This window comes from Onychostruthus taczanowskii, unplaced genomic scaffold, assembly GCF_017590055.1.
Source record: "Onychostruthus taczanowskii isolate IOZ18803 unplaced genomic scaffold, ASM1759005v1 scaffold2, whole genome shotgun sequence".
Classification (NCBI taxonomy): domain Eukaryota; kingdom Metazoa; phylum Chordata; class Aves; order Passeriformes; family Passeridae; genus Onychostruthus; species Onychostruthus taczanowskii.
The window spans coordinates 23,800,055-23,826,695 of NW_024499239.1; the positions used below are offsets into that span (position 1 = coordinate 23,800,055).

General features: G+C 41.7%; 1 protein-coding gene across 6 annotated transcripts in view; it reads left to right on the forward strand.

Moving 5' to 3' along the window:
- CTBP1 (C-terminal binding protein 1) overlaps nt 1–26,641 on the forward strand; it is a 238,276-nt gene that overhangs the window by 159,491 nt on the left and 52,144 nt on the right. For 2 of the 6 annotated variants that reach the window (XM_041402645.1, XM_041402646.1), the window contains exon 1: nt 12,253–12,439. The exons of 3 other annotated variants lie outside the window; for them this stretch is intronic. In XM_041402645.1, coding sequence (XP_041258579.1) covers nt 12,400–12,439 — 40 coding nt within the window. In that variant the 5' untranslated portion in view covers nt 12,253–12,399. Of the gene's footprint in view, nt 1–12,252; nt 12,440–26,641 lie in introns of those variants that run through there. One more of the 6 variants, XM_041402649.1, reaches the window with a different exon arrangement.

Consider the following 26,641-nt stretch of genomic DNA (forward strand, 5'->3'; position numbering starts at 1 on the left):
AATTCAGCCCCAAATGTTTTATTAGACTGCTCTTTCAGAAAGGCATTTGAAGTATTCAGGAGATAAAGACATGACCATAACCTTTGTAGTATAGTCAATAACATCCACTTGAACAACAACAACAAAATAAGCTGGAAAATACAGACTTTTGAATGAGCTGCTAAGCTGCTTGGTATTATGATGTCTTCCTTTAAGATTAGGCAGGCTTTTAGTGTCTGGCATTTCCCCCTGCAAAGTGTAATCATGTTATCTCTCATGGATTTTTTGGCAATCTGAGTACATTGTGTTCTTCAAGGCATTTTTTTCTCTAGCACTGAGTTTTTCTTTTTGCAACCTTTTGCCCATACAGAATATGGATGCCAGCACTGGCAGCAACAATTCACTGTTTATAATGTTGGTAATGCTGTCCACAATAGCAAAAATTTCCTCCATACTTGAATTTAAGGATTTTTTCAAGGAAAACATGACTTCCTCCTGTTGAGGTGTGGTTCTTGGAGCTCACACAGTTGCTCATCCCTTTTAAGGCTCTAATTCCCTTCCCTGTCAGCATGACAGTAGTCTTTTCTAATGGCAAAGCTTTCCATCTTGGATTTATTAAAGCATGTTTTGTTTCTTTATTTATCTGTGATCCAAAATGACTGCATGATTGCACTTCTGCTATTATTTTTAGTCAGGTTTTTTTTTATGATGTTCATAGTAATTTTTACAAAGATTTTCTCTTTATATCCACATTGTTGGCGAAGATGATGACAAATACCCATTACAAACATCTTTACTGAGAGAGTTTTTCATTGGCAAATGTGTCCTAAGATAATTGATGATAATCCTTTAAATATGTGTTTGTTTTTATCAGTCTTGTAGAGCACTAACTTCTTAAACCAGAATGTCAGTAGTGCTAACTTGGATATCCTGCAAAGCTCTAATTTGTTGCATCTTCATGGTTACCTTAAATGAATTTGTTAGATATTTATGAATCCTGGTGATGAATGTAGTATAAGAATTAAGATTATTAATTTCTAATGAAAAAAATTTGCTATTTAGTAGAAATAATCAACAGTGTCTAAGTACACAGTGTCTGGATTTCATTAGTTGTTCATTCTTGATGGCCAGATCGAGCTTAGAAATAAATTTTCATACCTGATGTGCCCAATGGCCCAAGAATTTCAACAACTGTACTTTATTAATTAATTGAGACCATAATCTAGTATTAGGAAAAAGATATTAAAACAAAAATTTAATAAAACCCCCATAAAGCAGCCTTCCAGTAGAGAAAATGGACTTGGAATGTATTTATTAGTATTTGGCTCGCTTCGAATCTAAATGTGCATGCACAACTGCTCACAATTAGAATTATTTTTTCTAATGCATCTGTGTGGGTGGGCTTGGTTTCTGGAGAGAGAGATGTTGCATTTAACCATGTAGTGAGTCATATACATAGTACAACTTGTTTGGGTCAGAAAGAAGTAGTATACTGTGATATTCTTACATTTTTGGTAGTGTAAGCTGCTCAAAAATCTATTTTGCAATTATCTTGATTATTTAAGTTCTTTGGATGTCCTTGTGAGAGCAATAGACTGTTCCTTCCAGCTGAAATTATTTAGCTGTTTCTTTCCTCAGTTAATGTAGGGAGAAAAATCAATATAGAAGATAATATTTTAGCATTAGTTGATCCTAGGGTCTTATTTGATTCCAGCATAGCAGGCTAAGTAGCAAATGCTCTTAGCAATTGTTTCTGTTAGTGGAATTTTGAAAGCACTAAGAGAAATCTTGATCCATGGAGACAGTACAGTAATTCACATTGACATATTTTCCCCATGTGCCACAGGGCAAGTGGAACTATTAATGCTCCTGTGCAAAACCTCTTTTCTCTTTTCCTGTTTTTTTTAAGAGCAGAACAGAAACAGTGTTGATCCTAACCGTGGATTATATGTAAAAATTTAGACTACCCTGCAGCCATCACAGGGAAAAAGATTCAGAAAATTTGTCATCAGTGAATCTTTGCTTTTTTTTCTAAATAGACTCCTGTTCCATGAGTATATATATATTTATTTACATGGTGGATTTCTGCAGCCTTTTGGAGGTTTGATGGTTGTTTTAAGCAAGAAGGCATCTCTGGGGTCAGGGAGCAGGTAGCAGCAATTGTAAAATAAACTGTTTGAATGCTGCATGTCCACATGAACTGACTCTAACAATAAAATATTCTCTGAATCCATTCTGTGCTCCACAATGTACAGTCAGTGCCCAATGGAGACAGCCGTTCCAATCATGTCTACACAAGGAATATTTGTTATCCATTGTAGTATTTTGCCTGAAGCTTTGAGAGACCCAATTTTATCTTCCCTTAAGCAGCCAAAATGATGTCAGCATCAGCATGGTACTTTTTTTTCTTTGAGTGCTTCAAGAACCAAGAAATTGAGCTGTTTGTTGATAAATGAAGGTTTATGTAAAATACATATAAATTTAAGCAATTTAACTCAGTGCAGTAAAATGGCCTTTGAAATGAGATTTAAATGTGAGTTCTTGAAAATCTGGTTGGTTAGATGTGCAGAAAATAACAGACAGTTGACTGCTAATAATGCCATAAACAATAATTAGGCTGTGAGGAGCAGTGTATGATAGATGACCAAGTATATATTAAATATCTTCTCAGTGTACATCATCTTGGCTTTATGTTACTGAACTATGCATGTGCTATTAGATTAAAAGTTTACTAGAAAAAAATTCTAGACAAATTAGCAAACAATTTCTTTGGTGTCCTTTCCCTTCCGTCATTTCCCGTCCCCCTGCCCCCCCCCCCCCCTTTTTTTTTTTTTAAGAGAGCCAAGAGACTGAGCTTAGGTCACAAATGAGATGAGTTTGATGACCTCAGCCTGTGGCCTCTCAGACATCTGTCTACATCTGAAAACATCCATAGATTTTAGTAGAATTGGAAATCTCTTGTCAGGAAAGATTCAGGAACAGAGTGGGAACATTTAATTCTGCTTGTAATTGTAAAACCTCAAAAAACAAACAAATAATCTCCTTCAGTACTTGGTATTTAGTAAAAGTTGCACTTATGATGCATAAAAGGAAAAACTTTCAAAATATTCAAAATACTCACTGAGCCAAAGTAGGGTTGTTTTTCTTTTTCTCCTTAGACTATTTATTATCTCCATGAATTATTGTTCATTCCCCTCTTGTGATAGTTCTTTCTGATGTGGGCTTCTCTGTAATGTTAATCATAGAGGTGCAGCCTCTGGGAAAGACACAAACTTTAACCTTTCTGGGTCACGGGTCTCGGAAGCCACTTCAGTTAGAGATCAGCACAGTACAGCCATACACAGCGTGTTCCCATTTGTTTCCAGGTCTTTCAGGAAAAGACAATTAATTATTTATACCTTATCTATATACATTTACTTATTATTACAGCTCAGTTGTCTTTAGCCTCCAGTAGTTAATTTAAAGTACATTTTTCCTAAGGTAACTTCATCATCTGTGATATAACTTGCACTGTTCATAAGGCGTATCAAATCATTTTAATTAAGAACCCAATCTGTTTGCATGGAAGTATTTCCCTTTTTGTCTATGTCTGCTGAACTTTCTTCTTCCTGTGGTGATGTACAAGCCTGTACTGTGATCATTCTTCCAGATACATAAAATAATACAAATTAATAAGAGAGTATTCTGATATCAGTGACTCTTCAGCTGTTCATAGAATTATTCAGGATCCAAAGAAACCATAAGAATTTGAAGGAAAAAAAATAGGCTTTATATACATTAAGATCTTCCTTGGAATTATGTGATAAAAATGAAAACTTAAAAATTGTTGATTGCATCAGTGTTGCAGATTTTTAATGTTCATTGTGTTACTTGTGATCTTGTAATTCAGATGGCACATCAATGTAGTGAAAAGTAATACTTTGTTATATAAAACAGTATAAGATATCCTGCTTCATGAAAAAGACAGCATATGTTCAGAAACCAAGTAATTGTCTTGATGAAATAAATGGGAAGAAAAAAAAAACAAAAAACAACCAAGATATGCAGCATGGTCTGCATTAATTGAAACTGCTTTCAAAAGGTACATAATGTTCCAAGTCCTCTTGTACTCAATAGTCTGTTCCAGGAAATTTACCTTTCAAAACTGTCACAGAATTTATTTTAATGCTATTTGTTTTGCTCTTCAAGCCACTTTCCATCATTTCCCAGCAGTCCTGGCTGACTGGGGAGGTCCCAGGGGGCTGGAGGTTTGAAAATACAACACCCATCCAGCAGAAGGGCCTGGAGGAGGATCTGGGAGCTACAGCCCTGTCAGTCTGGGCTTTAGGAAAGGCAGGTCCTGCTGGACCATCCCAATCTCCTTTGGGTGACTCACCCAGGAGAAGGACCTGGACAAGTGACATGACAAGAGGAAGTGGCCTCAGGTTGTGCCAGGGAAGTTTAGATTGGATGCTAGGAAAAATTTCTAGCTGGAATATGTGCCCAAGCATTGGAACAGCCTGCTCAGGGCAGTGGTTGAGTCACTGTCCTTGGAGGTATTTAAAAGACATGTAGATGTGGCCCATGGGGACATGGTGTAATGGTGGCCTTGGCAGTGCTGGGTTGATGGTTCAGTCAGTGATCTCGATGATTCTGTTTATAGCTCAGGGTGAAATCTTTGTGGGCTTTCCACAGTGCCACTGTGAATCACAAATGCTGCAGATGTGTCAGCCCAGCCACCTTGCCAATGCCTGCCTGGCACAACAAGAGCTGTGTTTAAAATTGCACCAGTGATCCTGCTGTGTCGAGAGTAATGGTTGTTGTGAGATGATGGAGTTCCCAGAAGACACTTGTAGGACCAGAGTTGTGCTGTGCTGTGATATAAATTCAACAAAACATCCCTGTCAGATGGTTTTTTCCTGTGTAGAGGAATTGAACCGTTAAAAAGACAATGATTTAGCAAACATTTCCATGAGATGTGTTCTCTCTGCAGTATCTTCTTCATGTAATATGATAAGGCCTTTGGAAAGTTTATCCATTAATCTTTAAGTAATACCATCCTATCATAATGCTCAGTGCTGCCTTAGTCTGTAAGTCAGGGTATTTGGCAGTACAGATCAGCTCAAATAGCAGTAAATCTGTTGATACTGATTATCACCTCTTTGAATCGCCTTTGCTTCTGTAGTGACATTCTGTGTTACATGAATATAAGTCGTGGGATCTTTCTGCTAGGAGAACATGCTGCTCTCTCATTATTCAGCTACACAAAGGGGGTGTTTTCAATATATATATTTTTTTTTCCACATCACTCTGTAAATCACACTAATTGTTGTCCCTTACAGATCTGAATTATATCTTGGGGAGTCTTGCATAGGGATAAGTTGCAGTTTACTTTTCAGCTATTCCGTTTTAAGTCCTGAGAATAGGAAGTAAAAGAGCTGCACAAGAGTATTTTGGTTTAATAAAAGCAAAAAGATGGGCTTCTCAGTAACCTCTGATAGATGTTTGTTAGGTAAAGATAAATTTATTAGGAGAAGGTTAAAAATATTAGTGTGTCACCAGGTATACGGAGGCAGAGAACATGGGATTATGTTTCTTTGGCTAATGGGGTATGTGTTTTACACATGAAACCTTGCTGGTTTCTTTTTACTGGTCTAAAACCATCGACCATTCACTGTAATGGATTGCCTAGCCTGTATATTGTTCTGTATGTTGTAAATATGAAATTGATTTTCACTGCCCGTCTCTTTGCTTACTGTGATTCTCTACTCTCGTTTTCCTGTTTTCTTAAGAGTGCAAAGATCACTGACATTGGTATTATTTTTGCATATTTAATAGGATGTTTTTCTCATTTTGTTTACGAATTTCAGGACATACTGCTTTTTAAATTAAATGAAATCATTTTAATCTCCACGTAGAGCTTGCATGCTTTATTGTAGCCCATTAAATTATCTAGCAGTTATCAGTGGGCAGGTTTTACTCTGTTGAGGCAAATGTGTTCAGGTTTTTTCAGTGTGCCAATGCCTTCTGTTGCTTGTTACAGCTGCTGTGCACAGTGTGGGTTACTGCAGGTACCTGAAGTGCTCGAGTGATGGGGTGCAGCTGCTGACTGGTGTTGGGGTGCAGCATGACCACATTTTAATTGGAGGGGGATGTGATCAGTCAGGGACAGCCAGGGAGGTGCCGTGTGCCTCAGGAGCTGGTGGGGGGATTCACTAGAGGTCACTTTTTGCTCACTAATGAACCACTCTCTTATCTTAGCAGCAGGTGATAGTGGAATGCTGGTAGTGCAGTATTTCATGGTGGCACAAGGCAGTGCTCAGTTTGGAAGAGGATGAAATTCAAGCCTGGTAACTTGTCATCATCCCGAGAAAATTTGACAAAGCAGGAGAGTTCATTTCAATGTCATGAATGTACATAATCTCAGTGTGTGGTTGTGCTTAAGGTCTTTTGTAGCAAATGGACAGTTTCACGTAACACTGTTCTGCTTTTTTCATCCTTTAGTATCCTTGCTGGTTTTTCAGATGGGTAAGACTTGTGCTAAGTTTCAGAGCAAAGTCTCTAGCTAAATTCTTAGTGAGATGTGACTTTGATTTCATATGTGTTTAGTTTTTCTTGAGGGCATCCTCAGTCTTGTGGTGTGTGTTTGAAACAAGGAAGTATGATGCTTTTTGTGCCACCTAGTGAATGAATGACAGTCACAAATGCAAATATAATTGTTTGAGAACTTGAAAACTATCTCTGATACAACTTTTGCTTTTTTCCCAGGCTACTTGCTGTGCAGCTTTGATAAAAATAAGATGCCAAGTGTGTTAGAACTCAAGAGGAGGTGGAGGACAGTAGAGTGCAAATGACACTGCAGCCCAGTAAGACACTCCAGAAGCAAGTTCACTCAGGACATCCACTGGTTCTGTTTAGGCCATTGGATGGTTCATTCTTTTCTATATTACCTGTGAAATTGCCACCACCACACAGGTTATTTTATAAGTCTGAATCTACTACAGACTTGTGGGTTTTGATCCCTTCAGTTTGCCTTAATATGTAGATCTCATTTTTTTGCATGCAGAATGCAGCATCATAAAGAGTATCTGTTTCTCATTATAATTCTAAAGAGACAGTCAGATTTCATACTATTCTGCATAGGCCAGAGACTACTTCCCTTAATCATCTAAAAAATAGCACTTTGCTTCATGACCAGGCCCAGAGTGATTTAAAACTTGAGAAGTAAATTACTCCTCAGTAATCCAGTTCTATAAAAGTAAATGCAGAATGTTGTTACACTGGTTCATTATGTTGAAAGCATAGTGCATTATAATTTTTAATGGAATGTGAGTGTAATATATTCTAAATGCTTTCTTTAACACTTTGGGAGACAACTGGATCTGTGGTCTCACCAACTGAGGGATTCCCACTGTCCACAGAATTTTGTTAGTAGCTAAATGTAAATTTTTAAGATTTCAGTAATAGCAGGACCCTCAGCTATGCCAGTTACACAGTTTGAATGAGTAAGATTTCAGACAGGTGAGGAGGAGAAAACCTTCCCTGGGTCACTAACCCATTTTTTGTCCTTTCATGTTAATTGGCTGTTCATTCCTGGGAGCACAGATTGTGCTGCTTCTCCTTTACCTCATCCAATGTCAAATCCCCAAAGAAGCCCTGCCAGCGCAGAAGGGAGCGAGCCATATGGGGCAGGTTGCAATTGTTCCTTCAGGTCTGGATTTATTCCACTGTGAACAGATGGACAATGGCTGACATCCACTAATGGTTCTTGATACGTTTCTTCTGCTGTTCATCTCTGTCTTCTTTTTCTCTTCAGCCAGAACACAGACCATCCTGGAGATGGTCTGGTAACTCCTCCTGACTAGATGGAAAATAGTACGTCTCGTTTCACGACACCCAGAAAATGCGGAGGATTTAATTCCACCCTGGTTCTTGTGTTTTTAGCACTTGTATGAAGAGGGTGAGAACAAGAAGAAAATCCCTTAGTCACTTAATGCAGATAACATCAGAAGAGAGAGGGGTTTTTGTGTTCAGTGGCTTGAAGGGAATTTATTCTTCCATTCATTCAGCTCACTACAAGCATTTTCACTTTGTATTTCCAGCATCGATGTAGTAGAGCTGTTCGAGTCTGAGAAAGGAGCAATGCACATTTGGCATTTCCAAAATGACTTTGATTGTTTGACACAGCTGAACTTCTTGTTCATTAAGTGGAACTTTAATCTGCTACTTTCATCCTTCACCTTCTTTGTAACAGTAGATGAAGGTCCTCTATTTTATTTTATGCTTGCAATGACCACAATTTCTTAAAGATGCGGTGGTTCTCTTTAGTCAGTTATTCTTTTTTTCCCATTTTCCCCTCAAAAGCTGCTGAAGATTTTTCTCCAAAATGACTTTCACATGAACTAGAAAGCATTAACTTATTGCAGTGGGAAGTTGCACACAGGGGAAGTTATAACTAAAAAAAAAAAGAAGCTGTAATTGAAATATGCAATTGCAAAATCAAAGTAGGCTGATCTCTCTCTGTGTTATATAAACAAATGCTTCTCAGGATCTAAGTGAAAGAATTAAGGAAATATTTAAATCCAAGCAGAGTTTTCTTTCCAGATTTTAAATAAATTGAATTGACTTAGTTTGATTATACATTTAAACAATGTATTTTAGGATAAAGGTTAAGTGTTGGGCCCGCTTTATCCAACCATTCTTTTCTTCTGACATAAATCTCTCCTAGGATCTCATAATAGCATCTGCAAGATTTACTGTTGACAAAAGTTAAGATATTCCACTGAAACATAATCTTGCATTTTGATTAAAAATGCATAAAGGTTTTAAATTTATGGCTTTAAAAAGTGTTAAAATGAATGACGTCTGTTTGATAACAAAGCAAAATCATGCATGAAAGAACCAGCACGCACGGCTGTGACAAACCAAAGAAAATCTGTAAGCACACAATAGCAGTATCTTTGTGTAAGAAAATTGTCAAACCTCGCTATGCACTTCAGAAAACATTCAACATGTATCTTGGCTCATTGCTTAGGGGGTAAAACAGTAAAACTTCCTCTTTCAGTATCTTCAAAGTCACATCTGCTAAAGATACTGAATCCTAATGCACTGAATTTGTGAAAGCCCAAGGTCATGCCCTTATGATTGCCCATTCTGAGGGGAATAAAACTTGCACTTAAATTATACATGTGGCTGTTAACAGATACACTTAAAACAATGTATTTGCTCTGCAGCACATGTGCTCCTCCAGCTGACTCTTAAGAAGCCAAGAAACAGTTTGGGGGCTTTGAAAGATGCCATAATTCTTAGTGCAGGGCACAGAAGACACTCAGCTGTGTTACACTGCTGTTGAAAAAAGAGATTGCAGTAACAGCAGTGCCCAAATGCAATAAGAGGATGGGGATTGTTAGGCTTTGTGAAAGATGTATTGCAGCTCTGTGAGCCATGGTGTAAAAGTTGTGAAGATGACTGAGTGTGAGGTGATCCAGAGGCAACCTGCTGGAGAAAGCAGGAAGCAAAACAGATGGGGGCAACCGGAGGCTTGGCTGGAGTCAGCTCTCCTGCTCCTGGATTTTCTCATGTCCAGTCCAAAACTAGGCCACTGACAGCCATGCAAGAGAGGGGGGCTGAATTTGGAGGAAAATGAGCTGCATTTTCTGAAGCAGAAAGAGCACTGCATTGTGTTCTGAAGAAAAACTTCAATTTTGCTTATTTCATGTTCTTTTCCATCCTCAGAGTCTGCATAGTTTATTCTGTAGAGCAGGTGCCCTGTGGCAGCTGTCGAGCAGGGTGCAGAGGCCTTTTGGCTGGGGAGATGGGGTCAGATAACCTCTTTCCTTCAGCAGGTGCAGCTTGCTGCTGCTGCTGGTCCAGCCAGCATCAGCCGAGGATCCAGCCCACGATGTTTTCCCAGGAAGCATGAACTAGGGGTGGGTGTGCCAGGGAGGAGCTGAGTCCCGTGTTACCTACAGTGTGTGTATTTGTTAGGTCTGTGTACAATCAGAAAAGGAAAAAGAGCAAGCATATGAATCCCTTCATGAAGTAGCGTAGAGAATACCAAACTGCAGTATTAATAACCTCCTGTTATTGAATCCTCCATCTGTTCATCATGCCAACTTATCCTCACTTAGAGCACTCCCCTTGTCATAATATTTTGCGCCACACTCCCCTCCCTCCCTGAAGCAGCAGTTCCAGTTTGGATCTAAACATTTGCCCAGTCATGTAACCCCACTGAGGACATGGTCTCAGTGCCTGGATCTGTTTATGTCTCTCTGTGAAAAAATGCAACTGAATTCTTAATTTCATTTTTGATTTTTTCCTTTTCCTCCAGTAATTTCTTTTTCTGGAGATTTTTATATCCATATTGGTATTCACAGATATTTCTCTTGTGGTTTAAGCGTGTTTGACCCCCTAATGCTCATTCCTGATACTTTGCCACATGGCAACTGAAGCAGCGAGGGAGAAAAAAATAATTATTTTCTCCTTAGAGCTTTGATATGTATGTGTTTTTATATTTTGCTAACATCTATAAATGGCAATAAAGTGGTTAGCCACTTTAAAGTGATTAAACCCAAATTTATTTATATAAACCCCACATGAGGCGCTTGGCTAGATGCTGCCCTGGTGATGCACAGTGAGAATTTAGGGAAGCTGTTCTTTGAGGCATGTCTGAGACGTCTGTGCTGAGCCACAAAAGGCTTTCCCAGGAATACAGGAGGAAAATGAAGATAAGTCAGAGGCTGCATAAACTTGTCCTGGGAGTTACCTCCCAATCCCGGTGGATAATCACATGAAAGGGACACAGTACCTGGGAAACGATGGAGGAAAACAAGTTATTATTAGGGAGCTGAAGCCAAGCTGCTGAAGGCTGCCTGTATGCTAAAAGCCTTGAGTTGTGTCCTGAACGGATTCCTGAAATCCACACAACTCGGCGGCTGAAACCACCCTTCATAACCTCTGGGTTCAAATATTCCCCTCATAGGCAAACCAACTCCCAAAAAACCCCGGGGAAAATCTACAGCCCTGTCCGTTCTCCCAGCGAATTGCTCGTGTTTGCTACCCAGGAGTGTCTGTCTTTATCCGAGAGGGTCCGGCTCCCTGACGGATGCCGGGGCCGTTTGCTAACAGGAAACGATCGTTTTATTTCTGGAAAAACCCAGATAAGGGATGTTCGCTGCCGGGCTGGGCTGGGCTGGGCTGTGGGTGGGGACGGACGAGCGAACGGCCGCGGCTCCGCTTCCCGCCCGCGGCTGGGAAGGAGGAAGGGGCAGCTGTGCCAGTAGAGGGAAAGTTTCTGGGAGGGCTGGAGCAGAGCTCCAGGCGCTGAGGAGAAGAAAAGCCGCGGGGCAGGAGGCGGCGGGGCCATGGCGGCCGCCGCTCCCTCACCGCGCCCGGGCGGGGCCGCCGTCAGCCGACCCAGCGGCCGCGGGGGCGCCGCCACCACTTTGGTTTGCGTCGGCCGCCGCCGCCGCTGTTCGGGCGGGGAGGGCATGGCGGGCGCGGGGTGACCCCGAGGGACCGCGGCCACGTGGGCGCGATGGGAGCATTCCCGTGGGGAAGAAATCAGCCTCGGATTCATTGACTTTGGGCAAATCGCTGCTCTTTTTTTAAGAGCTGCCCCTGCTCGCGGCGGTGCCGGCTCTGCGGAGACCGCGGGGTTAGTTCTGGGGCGCATCAGGGGAGCTGCAGGAGGCACTGGCCCACTCCAGAGGCAAGATTAGAGCGTTAGGGCTGTTTTGCATTCCTGTTAGTTCGTGAGGGAACAGCCTTAGCCGAAACACCAAACGTGCTGATGTTTTGGGATGCCAGGAGCGGGCAGAAAGTGATGGGCAAAGTTCCACCTGAACATGCGGGGGAACTTCTTTCTCTTTCCTGTGCAGTGCCTGCACCCGGAATACATTGTCCAGAGAGGGTGTGGAGTCTCCCTCCCTGGAGATGTTCCAGACCCGTCTGGACGCAATCCTGAGCCATGCGCTCTGGGAAAACCTCGTTTGAGCAGGGAGGTTGGACTCGATGGCCCGCTGTGATCCCTTCCAAAGTGACCCATTCTGTGACTCTGTGCAGGCAGCCGGCGTTAACTTAGCCAAAGTTGGAATAAAACGGAACAAAATAAAACAAAGCAGTGGCGACATCGCGTCCCAGGGCAGGTCCCGGTTTCGCTGCGCGCGGCCGAGCCAGGCTCGCCCGCCCCGCTGTCTCGTTCTTCTCGGCGCCCGCCTAGAACCAGGAGATCGAGTCTGGGGGGCGCGGCGGCGGCGGCGGCGGCCGCTCCCCCCCACGCCCCCCCCTCGAGGCGCCGCTCAGTTCGGGGGCGCCCACGGAGCGGCCGCCATATGCCGCGGCTGCCGCGGCGGCTCCGAGCGGCGCTGCCCCCCGGCATCCTCCTCGTCCTCATCGTCCTCCTCCTCCCCGCGGCGGGCGCGGAAGGAGCGCGGCGCCTCCATGGGAAGTTCGCACCTCCTGAACAAGGGCTTGCCTCTAGGTAACCATCCGGCCTGTTCGCCGCGGTGCGGGGCGGGCGGGGAGCGGGGCGGAGGGGGGGGACACACACGAGCGGCCGCCGCCACCGCGCTTTGTGTGCCCGTCACCGCCGCTCCGGGCCCCGCCGCGGGCCGGGGGCTGCCCTGGCGGCCGCAGCGCCGGCGCAACTTTGCCCGGTGGCTGCTTTTTGAGGTTGGGTGAAAACATAAAGGGAAATAAAAACGAGAGGCGGAGGAGCGGGGGGTGCGAGTCGTCCCGAAGTACCAAACTCAAAAGGGCGCTGAAGCTGCGGCCCGGAGGGCTTTGGGGGGTTGGGTTCGCCAGGGGAGCTTTGGGGTGTTGGGTTCCCCCAGGGGAGCTTTGGGGTGTTGGGTTGGCCAGGGGAGCTTTGGGGTGTTGGGTTCGCCAGGGGAGCTTTGGGGTGTTGGGATGCCCAGAGGAGCTTTGGGGTGTTGGGTTCTCGCAGAGGAGCTTTGGGGTGTTGGGTTCGCCGGGGGAGCTTTGGGGTGTTGGGTTCCCCCAGAGGAGCTTTGGGGTGTTGGGTCCCCCAGAGGAGCTTTGGGGTGTTGGGTTCCCCCAGAGGAGCTTTGGGGTGTTGGGTTCTCGCAGAGGAGCTTTGGGGTGTTGGGTTCCCCCAGAGGAGCTTTGGGTTGTTGGGTCTCCCAGGGGAGCTTTGGGGTGTTGGGATGCTCAGAGGAGCTTTGGGGTGTTGGGTTCCCCCAGGGGAGCTTTGGAGTGTTGGGTCCCCCAGGGGAGCTTTGGGGTGTTGGGTCCCCCAAGGGAGCTTTGGGGTGTTGGGTTCCCCCTCTCGCTCGTGGGGTGAGCGGTGCCGGCTCCGAGCTGCAGGAAAGCTGGGCCGGTGTTTGGATAAACAGGAAGTTTAAAAGCGGCGTTTTATTGCTGTAAAAAAGTGCTTAAGGCCTGGCTGGTGGTGGGATGGTTTTGGCTGAGCTGCGGACGGGTTGTGTGTCAGAGGTAAGGCTCTTCCCCCTAAATCTCAATTTCTCTGTTTCGTTCTTTCCCTTACTTTTATTTATTTCTTATTTAAAGCATGCATTTATGATGTTGTTTTTTTAAGGCAGCATGAATAATATGCACAGGGTGATGCCTCCAGAATTGCCGGGCATAAATTGTCATGTTAATGTGAAGGTGATTTTTTTCCTGCCCCCAGACATAAGGAGACAGAATGTCGATTCTGTTTATAAGCATTATCATTTTGTAAGCAAATGTTACCAAAAGAAGGCTTCAAAGCATAGAATAAGCCTGTTTACAGTGTAGATATGAGTCAGACTGCTGTGCTGCTTTGTTTTCCTCTAAAAATTAAATTCAAAAGTCAGGTTTTAAGTCATAGAACCGAGATGGACAGAATAATGGCGGAAAATATTGTTAGCAGTGCTAGTTTTTAAAATTTCACCTGTTGTAACGTAAATTGAACAATTTCACAGTGCCTTATATTTTAGTAGGTGTTGTCCTTATCAGGAAGAATGTTTGCTTTTAGGCCACGTTGGAGCAGCTAAAGATAATCATCCCTTTAGCCTCATTGAAAATAATGAGGCCTAATAAACTGAAGTGCTTGATTTTTCAGTGAATTAAAATTAACTGTCATATTTGCGATGTGTATACGTGTTTCAGGAGCATTGCACTGATTCCTCCTCCAGGGTCTTAAAAGATGTAAATATTCTTACTTAGTATTCGAGCCCCTTGGCAAGTAGCCTGATGGCCTTATTAAAATATTTTAAATCTCATTATTCTGTTCCACTAGGAAGGGAGCAAGAAAATACTAAGAAAAATAAAACATTTTTTAATAATTTCATATTGAGATTGCATTAAATAATACTTTGAAAATCTCTTTCTTGTACAAATAAAAAGGGTTAAAAAGCTGGGTATAAATTAGACTGCCAGCAGAAAGATAATTGTCCAGTGCATCTCTTTGTTCTGTGCTCTTATCTGTTTTATCTATTTTTAGCTGTGCGTTGGTGAAGCAGGCATGTAAAATTAGCAGCCCAAACTGCTAACTTTAGTGTCTTTTATAATGTTGCTCTTTATTGACCCCCAAAGGCAGCAAGATTTCAATATTGGAATTCCTTAATGTTTGACAGATAGCATCCTCTTCAATTTATTATTATGTCAGCCATCCCCAGAGTGAGGTAGTGACAAAATGTTTTGCCCATTGGCAATTCGCTGGTGTATTTCAAACCAAAAGGAAACAAAACAACCCTCTGCCCCAAACCTGCCTCTTTTCCAGCCTGGACAAGAAATGGGTGTTTATGAGGTGGCAGCAATTCATAAACAGATAAGAGAAAATGGGAGAGATAAATTGTTCCCTCATTTTTGTCATTGTTAATATAGAATAATACTTGGGATGTGAATTTAGCTTCTCAGTGTTTGTTTGATGGCACTGAGGGTGTAAATTGATGCAGAGTCAGTGGTGTGTTCTCTGTCCTTCTGTAAACACCCCCCATATCCCCCAAATAATACAGATTCAGTGTTTCTCCATCAGGGAATGTGTTATTTCATTACTGAACTGGCAAATAAAATAGTAATAATCCTGATAACTGCTGTAGTGATGCTCAGTAGAAGAGTTTAGTCAATGAAACTGCTATTTTGAAATGAAACTCCTCCAGTCACCTCTGTGAATTTTGCAGTTGAGTGTTGTCATACGTAGTTAAGGAGTAGCTGGAGCATGCAGCTTCTGAGCACGCAGTACACTACGTGCAGAAAGCTCCTCATGGTAAATATTGTATATGCTGTGATAGTTTGTCATCCTATGGAGTTCTGATAGCATGATAAAACAAATTACAGGTGCCCTTATGCTTGTCACTTTGGTTACCTCTTGGCTTGTTCTTCTGCATCATAAAGATAAAATAGCGTCTGCCCTTTGTTAGAAATGTGTGATCCTTCAATTTATTAATCTCTCCGTTTCTGAGAGCTATTGTTTTATTTGCAGTGTAAACAGAGGGGATTGCAGCTCTTAGCCAAAAGTGTGATCCGAGAGATTAGGATTGGGCTGCTCACTGTGAAGTGCTGTCATACAGATGCAGTAGTGCGCTTGCCAACGTTTTGAAGCATAAAGTCAATCCCTCATTATGAAATAAGAACATCTACTGCAGATCACTGACTAGGCTGGGTCATCCCTTTTGGGTAGAAAACTGACATTCTCCCCAAGTACCTCGTTTTATGTAAATACTGTGAATATGGAAGAAAAAAAAAGCTTATTTTACTAGAAAGCAGTTTGAACAGCAGTGAGTTTGTACAAAGGCACAGATTTTAATGTCTTTTAAGCAAAGATGCTGAGAAGCAGCATGATCTTTAATTCTCTTATTTGAAATACAACGGTATTTCAGATGAGAGAATTAAAACTTGAAACTGTGCTGATGTTTCGGGCTAAAAGTTCTTGTTGCCATTTTGTTTTGACTTACGTACCATTCATTAGTAATAACTGTGTTTCTTGAAGCTTATCTGGAGCACTTGGCTGCTCGTGTGTGAGACCTGCCTTTAAGAGTAGTAGTCAGGTTTTTGCCTCCCAAGCCAGCTGGGAGCATTGATGAGGTGATACTCCAGCATGTGTCAAGCTTTCAAATCCCAGAGCAGTTGGCAGTGCAGCAGTGTAGCAGCCTCCTCTGAGGATCCCTCACCTTCTGGCCCCATAATTATTTATTTAGTGTGAGAGTAGAGATGAAGTTACACTCTTAATACGTGCCCTAAAATTTAAGGTGAGGATAAAAGTTGTAGTACAGAGCCCTTTAGCCTTAGTTCCTCAGCTGCACGTGCTTTCTCACTCCCAGACACAGGAGCAATGGATTTACAGCTTGGGAAAACAAATTCCCAGCTGTAGTTTTGGGTCTCTTTCTCCCCTGTTGCCTCAAGAGCAAAGATGATGATTCATTTTAGTCTATGAATTGATCAGGAAAACATGCATTGCAGATAAATCTAAAATTAACATTTCCTGCTGAAATGTAACCCTTTGCTCCCTCACCAGTATTCCTCTGGGAGTACTGGAGAAGTTCAGTGGCTCTTCCAGTTGTGGTTTAGGATCTCCGAGCTGTGTTAGGACAGGATCTTTTCCAGTGCACATTGATCCTCAGCCCATCTCCCCAAATGATTAAGGTGATCAGGAGTGTTTTGGGACTCTGGCAGCATCCAAGTGTTGGCTGACTTAAACAGGTGTGTGGCCTCATGTGATGGTGCATCCCAAATTGTTCATAACACAAAAAAGGTGCTGAGAGTCCCCAGATTAGACTCATTTTTGGTGCTTTTGGGGCCCTTTGGTATTCAGCTTTAATTTGGTGGTTGAACTGGGTAAAAACTTCAGATTGTTTTTTAACATGACCAGAGACCTCTCTGGTTCCTGGAGGAACAGGGGAGAGTCCCTGGGCTCCTCTAATTTGTGCCATGCAGTAGCTGCAATCTGTGGTGTGTCAGGATGGGAGGATCTGGATCTGGGTTCCCCAGCCCCACCCTCAGGCTCTGCCCACTGAAAACGGCCCAGGGATGCTTGCCTGCCTTAACCTGGGTCTTTACCCCTATGGATGTTCCAGCAATAATGAAATGATCATTAAAAAAAAAAAAATTACAAGGTAAAATTAAACACCAAATAAAAAAAAAGTTGCTCAAAAAACCTTTCCTGAAAAACATATGTGCCTTAGATGAATAGGTTAATTGTTTTTTGATGTGCAAAACAAAGTGTTTATGTTTTCTATAGCAGAATGAGAAATTAATTTTTGAGGAAGATTATGAATTAGCTTGTTCTCTCTTCTGGAATATTTCTGTCACTTCATTTCAAACATATCATGGTTCCTATATTATTATTCTATTTACTAATTATCCAGATTGTTTCTAATCAACATAATTGAAAATTGACATTGTTTGATTTTTTTATTTTTTTTATTTGAGCTAAGTGTAGCTAATACAATAGCATGTTTCATGCTGGTATTTATTTTGGATGACTATTACTTATCCTTGCATTTTCATTTTTTTTTTTATACCTACCTTTTTCAAGGGGCTTTTAGAGGAGCTTCTTTGCAGTATATGTTCCAGGGTAGTCAGCCAGAAGGGATCCTATGCAGAAAGCAGAAAAAGCTGGCCCTGGGGACTGGGGACAATTGTTCAGCTAATTCTCAAGTTGAGGTATTAATAGAAAGCTTTCATTTCTGTTGCATATGAAGCCTTTGTCGTTTCAGTATTCAAACACGAGGCAATGTGATTATATAATTTTGCTTTATGTGGGGTATTTCAAAGCATATTTTTTAATAGTTCTGTTTACAGGTCAGTGGATTTCCCTTATCCGTGCCTAAACCACCCTTCAGCGAGTTGTGTCACCACCAGCAAAGTTACATAAGTCTGCAGTGAAAGTTGTTCACGCTTTCTGCCTGTGTGCCAGAGCTCACCACGTTACCCCTCCTCTCCTTTTGGTCTATTTAGGGGAGCTCTGATGCCAACTCAAAAAAAAAAAAAAAAAGGAAGGAAGCAGGGAAACATTTCTTGACTTGAGTCACAGTTCCAGATTCCTGTGTGCAGTCCAAACTCTGTATTGTTGGATGTGCTCTAACAGTCTTCCTGAACAGCACCAGTATTTTTTGATAGATTCCATCTTCTGCTGTGGGACACAGGCACACCCTGTGATCAGGGGGGTGGGAGTTCTGTCCTGGCAGGATGTGCTGAAAGCTTTAATAGCAATGAATTCTCACACTGCTATGTAGAACATGACAAGAGCACAACTTCTGCTGCCTTTTAGAGCAGGCGTTGCTTTGGCACCTTCTGTGCTTGGTTCACGTGTGACCTTCTGAGGTGAGAAATGTCTGTAGTGGGGGAAGCCACGGTGGGCAGCCCAGTGTGCTGCACAATTACCTGAATGTGTCTGGGTTTGTGCAGAAGGGATGTAGGCCCTCACCCACAGGTTGTTGGGCAGTCAGGGCAGATAGTGATTTAGAAAATCTGAGCTCTTGGGGCAGCAGAAGAGAGTGGTCCTGCTTTCAGTTTTGCTCATGGCAGAGTCTCTGGAAGCTGGGCTTGCTGCTGTTGATGCTGCAATGTGGCAGATTGTTCTTCTCTTCCACCCTCCAAACATGATCAATAGGAAAATTAGCCTGTGACTGCCACGTGATGACAGCAGGAATGGCAAGTGGGAGTCTCCAAGGCTGTCCCTGCTGCATTCCCATCGAGCTGTGTTCCTGTCCTGTGGCAGGAGCATGCACTGTGTCCCTTGAAGCCCTGTGTGCCCAGCCAGGCAGGGGAATGGCCAGCGGGCTGTCCTGCAGCATGCTCAGACAGTGCACTGGCCAGGCAGAGCTCAGAAAAGAGCCAGGAGAGAAGCAGCACTGCAGGGGATTTTCATCATCTGCTGCTACACATAGATTTTTTTCACTCTGCAAAATGTCATCATAGCACTTGGGTGAGTCAGAAGTTGGGAGAATGAGCCAGAAAGGAGCTGTACCAGGATGTGTGCTCTCCAGTTGGATTGGGCTGATGTGCAGGAGGGTTTGTAGGAAGAGAGAACTGCCCCAGGCAGTTCTTAGTCAGACTTACAGTCAGCAAGAGGTGCTCCTGGGGGCTGACAGACGGTAATGACTGTGCCATTGATGCAGATCCCTGTTCCTTTAATTTATAATTGCAAAGTTTCCATCAGCTTCTGTGGTATTTTTACCTGAATATGGATTTTCAGAATTAACCTTCTATTTTAAGCCAAACAGTCCAAAATTGATGTTGCTTTTTGCATATTTGCAGCACTCTCAATCCTGCAAGGAAAATATATGGCTTAGCAGAAACACTGGTGTGGAGCAGTTCATCAAAATTCCCAGATGAGTCAAATTTCATTAGATGGTTGCAGCCAGTTTGTCTCTTGCTGAGTGCATAGCTTCAGTCTTTGCAGAGTCATGCAGGACAAAAGTGTTTAGTAGAGATAACCACAAGCCAGTCTCCAAACTCTTAAACTGATACTTAAATATTTTTTCACTTTAATGTGTTGTACCAGATATGTTAAACTGTTTATTTTCAACTGGGTAATGAGCGTTTTCACATTTGTGGTCTACCAACCATCTTAATGTGTGTCTGGTGCTTCAGTGAACAGTATTAATGTGTATCACAGCCTTTCTCATGTCGTTGATTTTCCCATTCATATAATCAGGGTTACTGAGAAGTGATCTTGAGTAATTCAGTGTTGTATGTGTGTGTTCCCATGCTGACTGGAGCTGGGCAGCTAATTCCATTTTAACACATTATTTTTTTACTAAGGAAGGTCATTAAGGTGCTGATCAAAGCCTCTGCAGCATTTTAGGTTTTGGTTTGCATCCGGACCAAATTCTCTCCTGCATACTCTGTCTGCATACTGTCTGTGCTGGTTGTGCTTTTTTCCCAGCCTGTCCTGTGCCAGGATTATTGTCTTTCATTTCTGCTACCAGCAGAAAATCTTGTTCATTTTGGTTGGCTTGTGTTAGCTTTCAGGATCCTTTGAGATAAAGAGTATGCAATATCCATTTTTAGTACCTCCATAAACTAGTTACTTGCACCTAAAGGACTTAATACCTTCACCCTCAATCAAGATGTGCAGTTAGTACTGGTTGCTTTATCCCATGAATTCTGTCAAATTTTCATTCATTTTTTCCAGCTCCTGCGAGACTCTCAAAGCTGATTTGAATTGTGTTGAATTTGCAGAGTTCTCAGTGTGGAATCTTCTCTTGTTGCCCTAAAACCAAAGTGGTTTCCTTCATCTGCCCTGCCTCAGATCCGTGGTCAGCAGTGGCTAAACAGCACTGCTCCTTTGTGAACTTTAAACTCGGCACCACCAGGCAGCACATTTTCATTTTTTAGTTTTATGAGCAGAAGCAGCTTCTAAAATGACCTTTTATCTATGTAGAGCTCGATGTATTTTAGCCACGCCAGTCCAGATAAAAAGAATGTCTTGCATTTTTCAAAAGCTTGTGGGAGGAGGCCCACAATAGAGGCTCCATTGTGCTGTTAGTACTGAGCGTACAGGAAATCACAAATTAGCTATGACGAGACTATTGCAGGGGAGCTTTAAGTTTACTTAATTCCTGTAGTATTGTATGGCTTTGAAAGGTTTCACAATACATTGCCTTTTGGGGCTGGTTATGTGTGCTGTTTGTATTTGGCAGACTTCTGTTCAAGGCTTTGTCTTACCATGTCTTTGTTCAAAAGATCTTGTGTTTTGAATCCTTGAATCCAGATGATTTTCCTTCTTACTGTAAATAGAGAGGTGTGCAAATATTCTTGGCATTTGACTTGTGACCACCCTGCAGCCATCTAAAATTTAAAACCAGCATTGTGTATTTAGCAGTGAACCATCTCCTTAGAGAAAGAAATAGAAAAGGTTTTTAGTAGAAATTAGGAGAGCAGCAAGCTGCAGGCACAACTTTTCCTGTCTTAACAGATTTGGATCCTGCAGGACATTGAATTATCCAGCTTCTGGTTGGTATTGATGGGAGTTGGAGTGGGCTCACAAATTGAAAGGATTCTGGCTGCATCCTCCACACTAAACCTGAGTTATTGCAGGATAACACTTCTACCAAAATGTTGTTCAAAGATTGGTTTGTTTCCTTATTGCAGTTGAGGAACGAGTTCTGCCACTCAGTTGAAAGACTCAGGATTATGGGAACTCTCCAAAATCATGAGTCTTATTTTCTTAGTCCTGTGAATTAAGAAAGTACAAAAGAGTGTCTTGCATGGAGCCAGTAATTGAGAACTTGAAGTACTGTGAATATTGCAGTTTTGCATTGATTTTCATAACTTTGCTACCATCTTCCATCTGAACTGTTTTTTAAGTCTGTTAAATTCTGTTAGTGATTTTTCTGAGCTTTGTGGCTTTGTTTAAAAAAATGCATTAAAAAATCTGTTAACAAACACATAAATAGAAACTATTTTCTTAGACCCCTAGTCAAGGGGAAAAAAAAGAAAAAAACTCCCAAGAAATTGAAAATTAAGTTCGGGGTTTTTTGCTGTCATTTCTATAAGGGATACTCTCTTATAGAAATGATGAATATTCTAAAGTGTTTACACAATTCCAGCAGCTATTGAAGTGCCCTAAAGATTTATTGGCAGAAGGGGATTTTTCTTTTTTGGTGCAGGAAAAAATGATGTCAAAATCATCTACTTCTCTCTCAGATTTTCAAAGAGAAGTAATAAAAATTAGTTTTCATTTTAGAAGACTGATTCTAAAAAGAATATTAAACAGTGGCTGTTTTTATAAATAGTAAATAACCTCACCTGTTACATCTAAGATGTCTTTGATCACAGGAGTGCATAGTGAAAAAAGTGAATAAGCCATATAATACCTGGGAAATGGCTTGCATTTACTTAAGTATGATTTTAAATGGAGTTAGTTAAGGTAGTGCAAGCCTGTTTGAACTCTTTTTAAGCAACTGAAGTGGGACTAAGTGTACTAAGCTTATTTCACATTTGCATTAAGATATTTAGGAATCAGGAAGACCAAATTACTTTGTACTTTGCAATGACATTGTTAGGCATGTGTGTTCTAGTTTTGAAGCACACTTGAGCATAAATACAGCTGCTTTGTGTGGGATTTGTGCCTCTCTATAAAAGGAACATCACTGAAGGACCTATGTTAGGAATTCAATGTCCTACATGAGAACTGAATCACCTTCCTGAAGTTTTTTGTTTGTTCAGGATGTTTTTAAGTTAGTGGTTTGGTTTTTTGGGGGGTGTTTCGTTTGTGGGTTGTTTTTTTTTTTTGTTTTGTTTTGGTTTTTTTTGTTTTGTTTTGGTTTTGGTTTTTTTGTGTGTTTTTTTGGGTTTTTTGTTTTGTTTTGTTTCTTTGTTGTAGAAGAAGCTTCTGGTTACTAAAAATCTTAGTACTGACTACTGAAGTCAAGTGCAGGTACTGACTTCCAGGGCAAATGTGGTCAAATTATTGCCAGGGGAATTGAAAGAGAGAAGGGAGCCGAGATGGCAGTGGCAGCAGGTGTCCCAAGTTGCTGTGGAATTGCCCAGATGCTCATGGTGGTTCTGTCACATTTGTGAGAATTCTCAGAAGTGACCTGAGATAATTCACTTAATTTTTCTGTGCCTGCATTTTGTGCATGCAGCTGATGGTGAGATTACCTGGGAGAGCACTCTGGGATCTGTTGGAAATAGCACCAAATTAGGATTCTGTAGTTAATGGTGCTCTGAGTAGGTGCTTGGTCAATCTTTTTGTGTCTTGTTTTACCACACAGAAACAGTTTGGGAGGCAGTGAGCTTTCATTTGTGAACTGGCTTAAGGTAAATGCACTTACTAAAAACAGCCTGTGGCTTGACTGAACACAATGCTGTGCAAAACATTCCACTGTCACTGAAGGGCTTGCTTTTTGCAAATTAAAAATTTCCACCATTAAAGCTCTTCCTCTTCAAACAGCAAAAACCCCTCCTGTATATTTGAATGGGGAAGTTGTATTTTGCCAATTAGCTTGACAGGACACACATGCAAATGAGCCAGCAGAGCACTGGTGAGTGAGGAGGCTGCAGCTCCATGTGCTGTGCACTGGAATATGGGAATGTTGTGTCAGCACTGGGTACCCTTGCTCCTGCTGGGATGCAAAGCAGAAACATGATTGGGAGCTATTTTTAGTTAACAGTTGAACTTTGGAAGAGAAGAAGTAAGGGATAATTTCTTTCAGTTTGAGTTTGCACATTGTACGACTTATTAAAAACTTCAAGATGACTGTTAAGTAAAGACAGCTACTTGAAGTGCCAGATGGAAAAGAGCAAGAAAAATGCCTTCTGTTTAAAACAGAAAGGGGATTTTTGCTCATTTTGTATTGGGGTCTTCTCAAGTCCACAGTTACTGTGCTTTCGTTCTCTCCAGTTCCATTTAATATTCTTATTGATGACCTGGGTGAGGGGATTGAGGGCACTCTCTGCAAGTCCTCAGATGACACTGAGTTGGGCTGGAGGACTCGAGGGCTCTGCAGAGGGATCTGGGCAGGATGGATCAGTGAGTCTGAGGTTCAGGAAAGCCAAGTGCCAGCTCCTGCCCTTGGGTCACAACCCCCTGCAGCTCCAGGCTCAGGGCAGAGTGGGTGGAAAGTGTCCAGTGGGAAAGGACCTGGGGGTACTGGTCAAGAGTGGCTGAACATGAGCCACAGTGTTGCCAGGTGGCCAAGAAGGCTGGTGGCATCGTGGGCTGTATCAGCAGTAGTGTGGCCAGGAGGACCAGGGCACTGATTGTCCTCTGTAGCACTGGTGAGGCCACACCTTGAATCCTGTGGTTCTGTGGGCCCCTCACAATAAAAACTACTTTGAGGTGCTGAAGTATGTCCAGTTATTTATTCTGGAGAAAAGGAGGCTGAGGTGAGACCGTACTTACCTTTACACCTTCATTATAAGATTTAGACTGGATATTAGGAAAAATTTCTTCACAGAAAGGCTTGTCAGCATTTAAACAGGCTGCCCAGGGCACTGGTAGAGGCAGAGTCCTTGGAGATAACTCAAAGACCTGTAGGTGTGGCACGTGGCTCATTGTGTAGTGATGGTCTTGGCAGTGTCAGGTTGCACTTCATCATCTTGGTGGTATTTTTCAGTCTAAATGATTCTGTGATTTTTCTCTGTTGCAGTTTCTGTTGTGCTTCCCATGCAGATATTAGATGCATAGCAAGATGCATTTTTCTCTCATTACCTGTATGACAGAATGCAGGGTTCAAACAACATCTTGGTCACATGTTGCCAGCTCAGCTTCTCAGCATTGGGCTGCATTCCTGAAATTGGGATGGCACTTTTTTTTTAGTTGCTGCTCTCATTGTCCAGCAAGTGTTCTTATGGACATTGCAGACATATCCTAGAAATTTACCTGCTTTCAGCAAAGCTGCTGTGGTTTGAGTAATACAGTACTGGCTGTTTGGTTTGGCTGTGAAGCCCCTTGATTCCTTCTTTTGCACAGCAGTCCATCATCTTACTATGACCATTTTATATGGATTTAGTTCAAGGCCTATGTTAGTTTATACGTAACTTGGAATAATTGTAAAATGTGAAAAATGTCAAGTATTTTTCAGTTGACTAAAATTTTAAAAGGGCGTTTTTTTCTGCCAGCATCTGGAAGTTAGCCAGGTAAAAGCTAACATTCCCACAATACCTTTTCTGTGGGATAATGGGCAAGTTCAGGGCAGCATTCTTTCTTTCAGTTATATAAACAGACAGTGCTGGCCAAGGCTAAGAAGTGCTGCTGAACATGAAATTGTTGCTGTTTGCCCTTCCAGTTGTTGCTCTGTTGAAAGTGATTTATTTTTTATTTCATTATTGTTCTTCTCTTCATATTTAAATAACACGGAGTCTTCTGCTCTGTTGCCTTTTAAGATCTTGCCCAAGGCAGTGCTGTGTGAAAAATCCGTGCGCTCTGTGGATGATTTCATCCATGGTAGTGAAACGATGTCATCAGTATAGAACTGACTTCCAGAAGGCTCCAAAAAATAGAAAGGTGTTTGTAGAACAGAAGAGATTCTTTGACAATAGATGAAAAGAGGTGAAGGTGTGAAAAGCTGAACTGACCTTTCATCTTACTCGGCTTTGTCACTCCTCGTCCTTCCAAAACGTAGCAGGAATTAATTGTCAGGGAAGCGTGGAGCTGGCAGTGCAGGTACTGTCAGCCAGCCACAGCACAGGCAGCTTTCAGTTGCTGCTGCTGTTTTGTAACTTCTGTAATATTACACATTGATAAGGATTTATTAAAATACATTTTTCCCTGTTGGAATTCATATCTTTGTACTTCAGGAGTTTCTGAAGAGTTGGCATGCCACGGAGGTGTTTGTGACGTACATGACTTCACATATGGAGTTTTATCAGTTGGGAATAGTCAGTGTCTTGGGCCTGTGTGTAGATTCTTCTTTTTATTATGTTTTTGGGGTTTTTTTCCTATAAGGATTCCACACAGGAATTTAGTGTGTAAGCCTAAAAGCAGTAGTTTATACATGAAAAAAGATGCAGAAATCCTAGCCCCTCCACACAGCTGAAATGTCATTTTTCCGCTTGTACAAGAACTGCAGAAATGCAGTCAATTGGCTCTGGCCAGCCTTAGGGAAAGTTTGGAGAAATGTAGTGAGGCCTAAAAAATTTCAGGGATGCTGAATGCTTACTGTATAGTTTTCTGAGCTGTGATGGGAGCATGGGTTTACTAAAAAAAAAAAAAAACTTAAAAACTTTTCAGCTTAGATTTTTTCTACTAGAATACATACACTTATTACCCTTAAAGGACAAAGCTTTTCCTAGAAAAATCAATGCCTGTTTAAAAGGGCAGCAAGCAACTGTCACATCTAAAAATTCAGTTCTTAGTAAATTCTGAATAGACAGAAGAAGAAAATCTGAAACCCTTAATCTTTCATGCTATCTGGATAAGCTGGAACATAGCTGTGTAATTATTTTCTTTCATCCACTGATGTCATTGAATTCCCTATGCAGACTGAAGCTTGTAAATTAAACTAAAGATCATTTTCTGTGAACTTTGCATTTTTCCATGCAGTGTTTAGGCCCATTGTCATGTAACAAACCTCTGTGTTCACATAAATATGAAGTCAGTTGGGTGGATACAAGCACTTGTAATTTTCTGTTCTCTACTTATGCAGAAAGCAACAAAACAGTAAAATTCAAATGGACTTAAATGCATTAATGGTGGTGTTTCCAACTTCCACTTCTGTAACTATAATTTTTATCTGTTTTAAACCTCTAATGACTTGTAATATGTTTTTAAGTGCTAAATAGGAAGAAAAGCACTGTTGCTTGATAAAATAATGATGTACTAAGAAACAGCAGTTTATTGTCCTGTCTTCAGTTTGTATTCATTTAGAACACAAGGTTTATGGACCTTTTAGTTGGGGTTATTTATTTCTTGAGGTTTAAAGAACATAAACTGCTGTTTTTATTGCATGTAAATGCGTGCATTTTCAGTATCTTGGAACTAGTTATATTTAGATCAGTAGCATTTTTTAATTCAGTATTTCTAAGTTTTCTTGCTTAAATTTTAAATCTGGTTTGTCCCTATAGAAATTGACACGTGTGGATGGTAGATCCCATGATTTTATTTATGAACTTCCTTCCTTTTTTGCTGTAATACTGCTAGTGGTAGCACAGTTTTATCAGCTGTGAAGTTGAATTTTGCTTATACACATAGAAAAATTTAATTACATCAGATAAATACGTGTACATGGCCATGTGAGCTGCTCTTGTGCAGATACATATCTGCTCATTTCTAATGTCCCTGATTTTG